General features: G+C 44.5%; 1 protein-coding gene across 1 annotated transcript; it reads left to right on the top strand.

The window, feature by feature from the left end:
* The first annotated feature begins 1,041 nt into the window (after positions 1-1,041).
* On the top strand, positions 1,042-10,734 carry LOC121437242 (insulin receptor substrate 4-like). The gene is given in 4 exon segments (XM_041637110.1): positions 1,042-1,200; positions 1,202-3,531; positions 3,533-4,756; positions 10,306-10,734. Coding segments are annotated over 3 exon segments (3,696 nt in total). The 3' UTR covers positions 4,740-4,756; positions 10,306-10,734.
* The last annotated feature ends 2,065 nt before the right edge of the window (positions 10,735-12,799 follow it).

Here is a 12,799-nt window from a genome sequence, read left to right as displayed (position 1 = left end):
CCTGAGTCTTAAGAGTCGCTGGCGTTTTGTCAGGGCTGGAACGGGCGAGGAAGTCTGTGTAGCTTGGTGTGCAGCAGGTCTGAGGACCCAGGTCTTTAGCATGTTTTCAGAGATTATTGTCATTTTCGCTAAGAAGCACAGCTCATGGTGAGAGGCTGGAGGGACTAGAGCCGACTGCAATCGGAACGGAAAATATATGTGAGCTATAGGGAGGAAAGAGAGAGGTCTCCCGGCAGAGGGTCACCATTGCTCTGGGATTTGCAGGAATTTATCACCACCATTAACAGCTATTTTCCGAGGGTTGTTTACCGCCCGAGCCTGAGACAACCAGATAGAGAAGCCCACTCCGGGACCCCAGCCACGCCCCCTCATCCCTTACCACCCCCCTCCCCAGTTGCATTAATGAATTCAGGGCCACCCCCTTGCTGGACCCTCCCATTGGCTCGTATCCTAACCAATCAGAGCCTTATACAGGTTTCACCTGGTCCCCGCTTCCTAAATAAACAAACAAATCAACCCTCACTGTGCCAGCTCAGTCTCCCCTCACCATCTCTAGCCCCCTCAGGCTTATCGAGTGTGAGCTGTGGCGCCCCATCCTCGCCTGTCCTCCACCCCATACATCCACCCCCTGCCCCATCCTTTTGGGACTCCTATCTAGGCTTGGTGTGGCTAGAGAGCCCCGCCTCCTCCCGTCATTTCTGCCTTGTACCAAAGGCTCTGGAGGTTCATCTAAAGTGTCTCTGCCAATTTGAAAATGGCTCTGCATCCCTTGCCCCTGGTTCCTGTCCCTTGCACACCTCTACTGGTGGCCGCTTGCGCCCCTCCATCTTTTGGGGAGCTGGATCTGGAGCGGGCTGCCGCGTGAGACTACGGTCACGTGTTGTTTTGCCACTGTGAGCCCAGTGGAGTGGGCGGGGACGCGGGCCTAGGCGGGAGGGGTCTGGGGCGGGCAGACAGCGGGGGACGGCCTCTTCTCCCCCCCCAGCCCTCCCTTTCCCTAGCCCCCCCTCCCCTCTCACCTTAAATACACCGCAAGTCACCATGGCTAGTTGCTCCTTCGCTGGCAACTGAGCGCTAAGGAGACTGAGAGCTGCTGCAGCAGCAACCTCCGCAGCTCTAGCAGCAGTGGCGACCACCCCGCTTCCTTCCTCGGAAACCCCGACCGCACTCATTGGGACCGGGTCGTCCTGTCCGGGAGCCATTGTGGCTCCCCACGGCCACTGGCTCCCGGTCAGACTCCGAGTCCGAAGAAGAGGACCTCCCCGTCGGGGATGAAGTCTGCAAACGCGGCTACCTGAGGAAGCAGAAGCATGGGCACAGACGTTACTTCGTCCTCAAACTCGAGACCGAAGACGCCCCGGCTCGGCTCGAATACTACGAAAATGCCAGGAAGTTCCGGCACAGTGTCCGCGCCGCGGCCGCTGCGGCAGCGGCTGCTGCCTCCGGTGCGCCGATCCCCGCGCTCATCCCGCCCAGGCGAGTGTTCATCCTGCACCAGTGCTTCTCCGTGAGCCAACGAGCTGATGCCAGGTACCGATACCTCATTGCCCTTTTCACCCAGGACGAGTACTTCGCGTTGGTGGCCGAGAACCAGTCGGAACAAGAAAGCTGGTACTCGCTCCTCAGCCGCCTCATCCTCGAGAGCAAGCGCCGCCGCTGCGGCTTGCCAGGCGCGCAGCCGGACGGAGAGCCGGATGCCCTGGAAGCAGCAGCGGCGACGGGGCCATGCTTCTATAAAGATGTGTGGCAGGTAGTAATAAAACCCAGGGGGCTGGGGCACAGAAAAGAGCTGAGCGGCGTGTTCCGGCTGTGTCTTACCGACGAGGAGGTCCTGTTTGTAAGGCTCAATACCGAAGTGGCCAGTTTGGTCGTCCAGCTCATGAGCATTCGTCGCTGTGGTCACTCAGACCAGTACTTCTTCTTGGAAGTTGGCAGGTCCACTACCATCGGTCCAGGGGAGCTATGGATGCAGGTGGATGACTGTGTGGTGGCCCAAAATATGCATGAGTTGTTTTTGAAGAAGATGAGAGCCTTGTGCGCAGACGAATACAGAGCCCGATGCCGCAGCTACAGCATCAGTATCGGCGGCCACCTGTTAACCCTGCTGTCCACTAGGAGGCACCTGGGCCCGCACCAGCTGGAACCCTGCGGCTGGTTCCGAAGATACCGCTTGGAGCACTTAAGCCACCTCAGGGCAATCAGTGACAGGGAAGAGATGCTCTTTAACAGGCGCTTCAAACCCTCTGAGCCTCTACCTCCCTCCAGGCTAGGAAGGGGGCACCTGCCCAGAGCCGGCAGGTCCAGGAGAGCGGTTTCAGTACCACCCAGTTTTTCCCACCGCTTAGCACCTAGCCCCCCGGTACGTGTCTCACACCACGAAGAAGTCTCCAACTCTAGCAACTCTGCAGAAAAAGACAAGGACGCTGAGGAAGGTAACGAAGGTGATTATATGCCCATGAACAACTGGGGCTCAGGAAATGGCCGGGGATCAGGAGGTGGCCAGGGCTCAAGCGGTCAAGGCTCCAGTAGTCAGAGCTCAGGAGGAAACCAGTACTCAGGTGGCAGGCAGGGATCTGGAGGTGGCCAGGGTTCAGGAGGTCAGGGTGCTGCTGGAGGAAACCAGTATTCAGGAAATGGCCAGGGCACAGCAGGTGGCCATGGCTCAGGTGGAGGCCAGAGGCGTGGAGGTGGCCATGGCTCAAGTGGTGGCCAGGGACCTGGCGATGGACGTGACTCAAGTGGTGGCAAGAACCCAGGAGGGGCCAAGGGCTCAGGAAGTGGGAAAAACTCCGATGATGGTGACCATGGAAAATCTCTGAAGAAAAAATCGTACTTTGGTAAATTCACTCAAAGCAAGCAACAGCAAATGCTGCCACCGCCACCACCGCCGCCTCCACCCCCATCAACTGGAGCAACTGGTGGGAAAGGGAAGTCTGGGGGAAGATTCCGACTTTATTTTTGTGCAGACAAGGGAGCCACAAAAGAACGCAAAGAAGTCAAAGAGGTGAGAGATATGGAGACCCTAGAAGGTGCAACCCGGGCGCCTTACAGAGCCAGAGCTTTTGATGAAGACGAGGATGACCCATATGTGCCAATGAGGCCAGGGGTGGCTGCTCCCCTTGCGTGTTCCAGTGACTATATGCTAATGGCTCCTCAGCATTCCTCCGCTTCAAAGAAGGGCCACTCTAAGTCACCATTTGAAGCCTCCAGAGGGTACATGATGATGTTTCCCAGAGTGAGCCCACCGCCACCTGCCCCAAGTCCTCCAAAAGCACCGGATACTAATAAAGAGGATGACTCTAAGGACAATGACAGTGACAGTGACTACATGTTTATGGCTCCTGGAGCGGGTGCGATTCCTAAAAATCCCCCCAATCCTCAGGGAGGTTCTTCCTCCAAAAGTTGGAGCTCTTACTTCTCTCTGCCAAGTTCTTTTCACAGTTCTCCCTTGGGACAGAGCGACCATAGTGAGTACGTTCCAATGTTGCCTGGGAAATTCCTGGGGAGGGGTCTAGACAAAGAAACCTCTTTCCCCCCCGCGCACCAAAGATGTGGCTTCGGAGACTGAGTGGTCATTCTCCAAACCTGGAGATAGGGGGTCACCTGCAAAGCCTTCAGATGATGAGTGCCCAGTGAACAAGGCTGAGGGACTTAACCGACTTTCTTTTATTGCAGAAGGAAATAATATCAAGGCCAAACCAGTAAATCCCACACAGGAGCAGAGAGGAGCTGATAGCTCTCATGACTATGTCAACATTGACTTCATTAAGAGAGAGCTCCGTGAGCCTGCTCTCTCTGCTCAAGGACTGCCAGATTCGTGGGGCTTAATTATTGACCCCAGACGCACAGGTATTTCTAGTTACCTGAATGTTGAAGTCGGGGTGCCCTTTCCAAATTCAGCAATCCGTCTCTCAGATCTTTTACGAGTTCTACCAGGTGCCAGCTCCATCTCTCTGGCCCGTACTAGGTGGCCCTTTTATCCTTTTCCAGGCAATGCTACAGGTAGCATTGTGGAAGAGGGTGAATACATTGAATTATTTTTCAACCCAGTCATGAGACCAATCGTGCCTTTTGCTGACTGTGCCATTCGCTATGATGCTCTAACCGGTGAAATGTATGTAGTCGACCCATTTTCTGAGTGCTGTATGGACGTTTCTCTCTTTCCTGGTCGATATTCTCATCCGCCACCTGTAGCTAGGCTGCTGCTGCAGGAGGAAGTGCAGGAGAGAAGACGCCCACAAAGCCGTTCCCAAAGTTTATTCGCCAACATCCGAGCCGCGGTCTCTGCTTTCCCTACTGACATCTTCGACAGAGATTTTCCCGCCGTTTCGGCCAGGGATGCTGATGTAACTGAGGAGCCCCTCTTGGCAGTGAGCCAGGCGTTAGCGGTGGTCTCTGCACTCGCAGCGGCCCCTGGCTTTGGCGTTCTCTTTGGCGGCTTCCAGAGCACTGCCAGATTTGACTCCGCCTCCTCTCGCTGGTTCCAACCTGTTGCTAATGCTCTGGGTGCCCAGGTTGTAAGAGAGGTCCGGGACATTACAGCAGGCTGAAATCATGGAGCAGGTAACCAAGCTGCCGGAGGTGAGGACCTGGCGGCCGGTGCAGCCGCTCCCCCATCTCCACCTCGCCAGCGAAGGGTGCTGAGACCCCCAGAGAGCGAGGATTCCGAGGACAGCGACGACGATGACGACGACATTTACGTGAGAATGGACTTTGCCAGACGTGACTACAAGAAGTGATCACTCTCCGAAAAGAGGTTGGTGACTTTATATTTTAAATTTCTGAAGTTAACGGAAATTGCCTAATGAGTGAGTTGATGCGCTACTTGCTATGGTGTTAGCGATAAGTGAGATGATAGTTCATGTACTATTGTTATTAGAGAGAGTAGAATTCAGTTTTCACTTTTCACATGGGACCTTTCTGGCCTTTGCGATAACATGAGCTTTGATCTAAGCCATAAATTTAACTGACAGAGCCGATTGTTAAACACTGGATTTATTTCTCAGGTGCAGTTAAAACTTAAAGCCTCACCGCATGAGGTTGCTTTCCTCTTCTCTAAGTCCTTCAGAAACTGAGCTCCATCAACTAATTTTCAAGTCTACAGCTAAAGCTGCTTTACCACAAGTGCCCAGTTTAAGCGCAGGGGTTCAATGAAAGTATGGAAAGTTTAGCAGTACCCAGCCAACTGGTAACATACCAGTCATCGTTTGCCCAGTTTGCTGGGACTTGTCCAAAAGGTTAACTCTCAGGTGTCAGCTGAATGGTGAGAGGGTACATAGACAATCTCAAACCCCAGGCAATTAAAAGGCAGCATTTGCTCTGGAAAGTTTTTGTGTTGATTTGTTTTTGTTGTTGCGCTTGCTGAATTGTGAGAAACTGTGAGTGTTCCTTTTCTCTGTCACTGGTAGGGAAAGGCCAGTCACTTTTGTTGGGCTTCATTTTCTTCTTTCGCCCCTTCCCCTTTCTAGAGAAGTTGTAGTTGCATCTTGATTATGGATATGAATATTGTTTCAAACGTTTAAAAAAGCATTTAATTGATGTATCTTCTGGGAAAGCAAGGTAACAAGACTGGAGGAAGAAGACAGGACTCCAGGGGCAGCCCACCCTGAAGGGAGGGGGGTCAAGGGGCCTAATTTTGTGAATGAAGGGAAGAATTGTAAGAGTGAACCTTCTCCAAGAGTTCACAATATTGTCTTGAGACGTTCTCGAGAAACGTCTGCAGACGATGACCCTGTAGCCTGCCCTGCCTTCTCTCTTTAGAAGACTATGCTTCCTTCCCAGTGAAGGGATGGTTCCCAGCAGCTCTCATTCCACTGGTCAGTTTCCTGCTTTCCTTGTGCTCTGGAATGCTTTTGTGATTGGATCTTTGCCCACTGTGCTTGATCAGGCAGAACAAGTTGGGGGCTGATCACAACAGCCACCTTACAAGCTCCCCATTTAGTGCAGGTGTAGCCCCCTGCCTCTTCTTTCTCTCCTTGCTATAGAAAACTTGCCATACAAAAACTCACACTTGCAGCACAGACACACCAAAAGAGTGATTATTAAAGCAACTAAGGGATGCTTTGGCTTGCCAAAGGACTCAATTCAAAAGTTCTTTAAATTGTAAGGCTCCTCGCTCCCCCAACACACACAGACACACACACACACACACACACACACACACACACACAGAGAGAGAGAGAGAGAGCGCTACTATCATAACTACATATTTAAAAGTCATAATTCCATGTCCAAGAACTTAAAATCAAACAATCAGCCTTTCAGGGACAAGTAAACAGAAAGTGCACCCCCAAATCACCCTCAAGCTTTTGCTGGAGCCTAAACACTGAAGGTACAAGGTACAACTTCGATGTAAAACTCCACATCAAAAGAGATGATGTGTCAGAGTAGCTGCTTGGGACCCTGTGATTCTCTGAAATGATGCCTACACTTTCTAATACTCTAATCTTTGTTCACACATAAATTAAAAATAGTGAAATCATACTGTTCTTCAAATAAACTCTGATTGCTGAGGATTATTGGGATCCAGGGCCATTATATTTTTTAATTACTGACTAATGGCTTTGTAGCTATTTTTGGAGGTTTAATATGCTTCAATTGTATTCTTTATTGAGGAAATTCCTGACTTTATTGAGGGGCTACACCACTGAAGTTGTATCTCATAGATAGGCAAGAGCTTACATTGAAAGAAACAAATGAGCATGAAAGCATTTGGGAGCAAGAAATCACTTTGCAAATATAATGGATTTTTACTTTGTCATTGGTTTAACACTGAAGTGAAATTTCAAGCATTTAAACTAATGATTTAGTTTTTCTGACAACTAGCTAATTTCTTGATGCTAAAGGGAGATTTGAGATGTAATTTTCTGCAATATATCACATGGAAGGGCTTTCGAGGATGTGTGGTACTGAAGCAACCTATTGCAGAAAATGACTTTCATTAGCATTTTAATGTGAATTGATAAAGTGTTGTCTGTGAAATGTTCAAAACAGGCCAGATGACTCTGATTATGTTTCTCTGTAACGCTATAGGAGAACTTTCACCTATTTCTGTTTTATCTTTATTTTCTTATCTAGCATTTAAAAATGAAAACATCATGTCAAGAAACAAATAGTATTGTGAACAAGGAAAAAAGACATATCATTAGGAGTCACATAGCTCAATAAGTTAATCTCAGTTTAGGGAATGTGCTTAGAGCTGGAATAGAGAAGAGCTATGTGTGCGTTATTATGTAGTTACAATCACTATTTTGGTTGTGACTGTTAACTACCAACTTAGAAACACAAAGCTAAGTTAAAATTCTGTGTTTCTTTTTCATTAGTCTTTACTTTCATTACAAGTGTCACGCATGATTATTCACAGGTGGTATCTCCGTATTGAAATGTGTTTATTATGTGAGATTATAATTTATTAAGACCATTTTATCACTCAATGCAAAAATAATGAATGTACAACTGTACGTATCTACAGTCAAGCCTCATGTAAGTATTTTACAGTTGCTCATTCAAACCATTTAGAAAGAAACACCCAGAATATAACTTGAGTATGTATTTTTTAATGAACAAAATGATTTTAAAGCAATCCCTTGATGATGAATGCTTCAGGTTTTGAACACATTAGCATTTAGAAGAGTGTCATTTCCCATGTGATTTAGTCCTATCCCTAAACCCTTGTGTGCCTTTTTGCTTCTTTTAATGCTTTACCTGATATAAAATTGATAGGTTGAAATGATTTGGGATGTAGATTTCTCTGGTATTTTTATTCAAGACATAGCATAGGAGAATGAAATGGGCATCTGTAGATGGCAGGAAATAATTGCTCAACCAAATTAGTTATGGTATGGTAGTACTTGGTGTTAAAAGGCCAAAAACTAGTAATTAACTTTTGACAATTAGGTCCTGTTATCACCACATAGGAAGTCAAAGCTGTTTTTCATTGTCCTGCTGCCAAGTCCTGTTGCTATAAATTGTGGGTACTGAAAGCAAATCATTTTTTACTGTATTAAATTTATTGTAAATAACTAGAATATAATTTCCAAATACCAGAGATTTTCCATTTATAATTAATGGATCACTTATTTTATATAGCATTCATCATCCCCCCAAATCTGGATATTTCTTTGGAGTAAAGAGGTATTTGACCTAAACAGTTAAGAAGACTTCACTCAGTTAAAGTTAGCTAAAGTTGTTGGCAACCATTATTCACATGCATTCATTCTATTTTAAGACTGATGCTTCCAGGATAAAAATGTCAGCTACAAGAAAAAACATCTCTTTGAAACCAGGGCCAGGACTTTAATTAAGCACACCAGACTGTTATACATTCATAAATACTCAACCAGGGTCTCCAGCTTTCTTTCCCTGTCTCTAATCACCAAACTTGAACCAAAATACTTCAAATCATTGGCAGGCGTTTATCTTGGGGAACAAACTAAGGTTTCTAAAAACAAATACACTTCATGTTGGAACAGATGCAGCTGTCCATTGCAGAAAGAAGTAAGCATTACTGTGTGTGATTTCAAATGAACTGTTGTTAAATTGATAACTTCTTGATTGAGGGGAATGTTTTCCAGTTACAGATTGATTTCCTTATATTTTTCAAAGCACATTCACATTCATTATTTCAGTGATGGTAAGTACTGGAAGTGAAGCTGGAGTTAAGAATTTTCCTGTGTTCACGAAGGTAAGTGGCAGAGCTGAAAATGTAACTCATACGTCTGTTTTCCAACCTAATGCTCCATGGGTCTAAGAAAAACAGAATTATAAATGTAAATCTGTGGCTCCAGTTCCCACCATGCATTTTTAAAGCAAGTTATAATATTTTGGGATTATTCAGGTTTGGGAAGCATTATTCCTGTCTACTTACATAGTTAAATAGGAACTGACAAACACATTTTGTAAATTTGAAATTACAATGACTATTTTCTGGGCTTTAGTAGGTTATTCACGCTTCCCCCAATGGTGACGTAAGTGCCATAGGAAAGCATCGACTCTTTATTAGAGCTGCTATTGTTTTTGGAAAGGAAAGAATAAAGGAAAATTACTTCAATGTCAACAAATGGTCCTAATTCCAAGACCTGTCACTTAGGTAGCTTAGGAACTTAATTTACATATTTCTGCAAAAATGTATGAATTGAAGTGCATAACCTATGATACTCAGAAATTCCCATTTGAAGTAATTGCAATATACTATATATATGAACTATGAAGATGTTGCATATTAAAAATAATAAGCTAAATTACTAAGATATCTTTGTAACATCACATTTCTGTTAAAAACATGTACGTGATATTTGAACAAATTCCATGATCCTACCTAGCCCAGTTTTGTCACAAGTAGATGAGCTGCTAATAATATGCATACCCGCAGTCAATCTGTGATGAGCACACATACCTTTTATCCTAAAGCTAAAATTCCCCAATGTAGCACTCATGGGAAGACTTAATACTTCCTAATTTAGGGTACTTCTTTCTAACCTTTTTAATATGAAGGAAAGAACAATGAGCATGACTAATAACCACAATAAGTAGGGAAAGGATGGAGACTTTGCTGCTCAGTCTTGTTGCATTCATTAAAATATCCATCAAAAGAAATAGATACTTACAGTTTAATTAAAGATCTTTTACTTGAAGGCTACTCTAGAGGAAGCTTTCTAAGGATTCTTTTAGCTCATTTCAGGTGACATGAAATACTGGGTACTTTGATGTAACCAGAGTTTAAAGTAACCTTGACACTCCATAATCCACTTGCCCCCATTTTCTTTCTCTTTTTCATTCCAGTAACTTCCCCCATATACTTAATTCCCGCTGCTCTGTACACTGTGCTCCGGTTATGTGCCCTCGCATTCAACTGATAGTTAAGAGAGTCATATCTTTTTGGTAGAGAAATAGAAATGTCAATCAAATCTTTGCAGTTATAGATAGTTCTTTCAGAAGCAACTCCATGATTAGGTCAGAAGACCCTTATCACAATTGTTCTTAAATCCGTTGACTTGTGTCATCTAAGGCAAAGGTAGACTTATGCATGTAGGAGAAGCGTGAACATTTTCTCCCTAAGGCTCCATTCAGGCAGCTAAACTGGGCTGGGAACAGGAGTAACTATCCTAGTGTTTTTGTCTAGCTTGTGTTTTCTCTGTTCAGGAATCCCAGGGTGTTGATTAACCATGTCTGTGCCAAGGAAGTATCTTCAAATGCGTCTCTTGGGAACCCCATTAGGTTTTGTTTCCTTTTGTTCAAAAACATGGAAGGATAACAGTTCTTTACTCTGATTTTGAACATAATTTTTGTCATCATTTTTTTTTGTAGAGTGATTACCTTGCCACCAAAACCAAACACCTTTTAGAAGAAAAACGACACAGAATTCATCTTCATCTACTCCAGATCTGCCTAAAGGAAAGAAAATGCTTCTGTATAGAAACCAGCCTCTGTTCCTACCAGTCAACTGGACCGTGGCAGCTGAATGAGCCTGTTCATGGAGTTCATTCTCACTACTGCCTCCTGGATCCATTGATTGACTTAAAGATGTTCACACTGTACATAGGCTTTATGTCCTAGCTTCCCTGACCTGTCCCTTTGAAAGGAATAAGATGCTGTAAGTTAGTATCTCATAACACTTCCCTTTTCCTCTCTAAAAATGTGTTCAGTTTATGTAAATACAGCCAGTACCAACTTTAATGACATATAATACTTGGATGAATTTCAACGTGAACATCTTTAAACAATGGCAGATAAATAAATATGTATATATATATTAATGAGAAGGTAGGTATGATCTGGAATCTTTTTCTGATCAATGCACACTTAAAACATTTCTTGATCAAGGAATTAATCTGAACTGAACTTCTTCTAACTTGACGAGGCATTTTCAGTATTTTAAAGACATGACTAAAGGGCAAATTATCTCAGATTTTGCCCATTAACAATACTGCGACATTCTATTGACACTAACTATCAACTAAAGTGATGTCTTGACAGAATATCTTAAGGGCAGAGCCAAAGAGCAGGTTGTCTACTTGTTCATGTACAACCTAGCCATGGTCTGCTAGTGGATTGGACATTTCCAAACCTATTATTTTGAAACCTACATTTATCCCTGAAAAGAGGCAAGCCTCCATCTCAAAAGACCATTTCTGCCTCTCTGGAGGCTCCTCCTTCCTACTCTTCAAACTATCTCCCCCTCTTTCTGGTCTTTCCCCCAGTAGCCATTGATCCTCCCATGCCCAGGACACCTATAAAGAAATTTGTTTCCCATATCAGAAATATCAATTGATCATCTGCCTAAAATTTAAGCCAAACGGAACCTCTTATAAGGCTTTTTTTTCCTCCCAGAAAATATAAGCCAGTATAAGATGTACAAAATTTAAAAGAAAAAAATTCAGAGCAAGCTCGCCCCACCCCCATTTTTGCTTGCCTCTGATGGAAACTGAATTAAGATTTTAGGAACCTGGACCTTTGTGGACCTGACAACATCAGGTGGTGACAACACAGGATAGAAACAAAGGTCCTGAAGCTTGCTTAGAGCTTTGTTATGTGGTGGCGTACAGTTCTTGGCTGTAGTACCATCACTGGCAAACCTCAATCATCTCACAGATGGGTGTGAGTGTTTGAGCAAGTGTCTGCAAAAGTGTGTGAGTGCTAGTGTGTGTATGCACACATTTGTGTGTATGTGCACCTTTGTGTACCTGTGAACATGTGATTCTAGACGTGCCTGTTGTGTGTAACTCTGTTTAAAAAAAAATTGCTTCGCATTTAACGTGCAACTTTGAAGTAGTGTAATATTTACGTGAAGTTCTTTGCCACTCGGTTCCTATATCTTTGAACGTGTGCTTCTATCTTTGAGCAGGCTTCTAGTACATGTTGCTGAACTAACTTTCTGAAGAACCGAGTTGATTTCTATTGTTTCTTCCTGCCTACCAAGCAAAGGGATGGGGAGTGCTCCTTTTTCCCTGTGTAAATTGTGCTGAGAGGATGTAGCTTCAATGCCAGTCACTTACCCAGTTTCTGGTCATTGCTGGGGCATCACTTCCATCCGTCCCTTCAGGCTCCTCTCTTGGTCCTACCTAGTCAGTAATGCAGTGTGGCTTTTGTTCATCGTAACAGTGTACTCTTTAGGCAGCCTTCCTTCAGGGCTTCTGTTACCATTTTAATTCAAGTATTCAAGTAAGTTGTCATAATCGTTCAGAAGTGTAGCAAGAAAAGATTATTTGAGGGAAACTGCTGTATTACTTTGTTCACATATTTGGTTTAGGGGCTGCCAATAGACAGGGTACAGAACGTAGAGCACAGAGCTAGCACAGTTGCTGAATAAATGAATGGAAACCTCAGACACAACAGTACATACGATTAGTCACAGGTACATATAGTCACAGGTACAGCATAACAAATATGCAGTCTTTGGGATACAACTTCTTAGTTTACAGATTTAATTAATTTATTCAGTATTGTGCTGGAAGAATATGGAATATGTGTACCAACATACCACTTACCTTCCAGTGATGTTTATGCTGCTGAGAAAAAGAAATGATGGAACGATTTGTGTGTGTGTGACTACCTACATTAGTTTGGTGTCATACATAGTTACTTGGTCAGTAAAAACTAAATCTTACAGTTCCAACAGTTCATTGCATTTGCTATTTCTGTTTCACAGACCTGCTTTGAGTTGCTCTGTGTTTGTCTTCCTTTGTAAATACTCTTAAGCTTTCTTGTTCGTAGGCATCTCGTTTGCAGTTTGGGGAGACAACCTTGCAACTCTATATAGTGTTTATATATATATATATCTGACTTGCTTTTCCGTAGAGCT

Source organism: Microtus oregoni, unplaced genomic scaffold, assembly GCF_018167655.1.
Source record: "Microtus oregoni isolate MIOR12 unplaced genomic scaffold, Mior012 000050F_ref0000143, whole genome shotgun sequence".
NCBI classification, from domain to species: domain Eukaryota; kingdom Metazoa; phylum Chordata; class Mammalia; order Rodentia; family Cricetidae; genus Microtus; species Microtus oregoni.
Note: the sequence above shows the minus strand (reverse complement) of the source record. Positions and strands in the feature narration are given on the sequence as shown.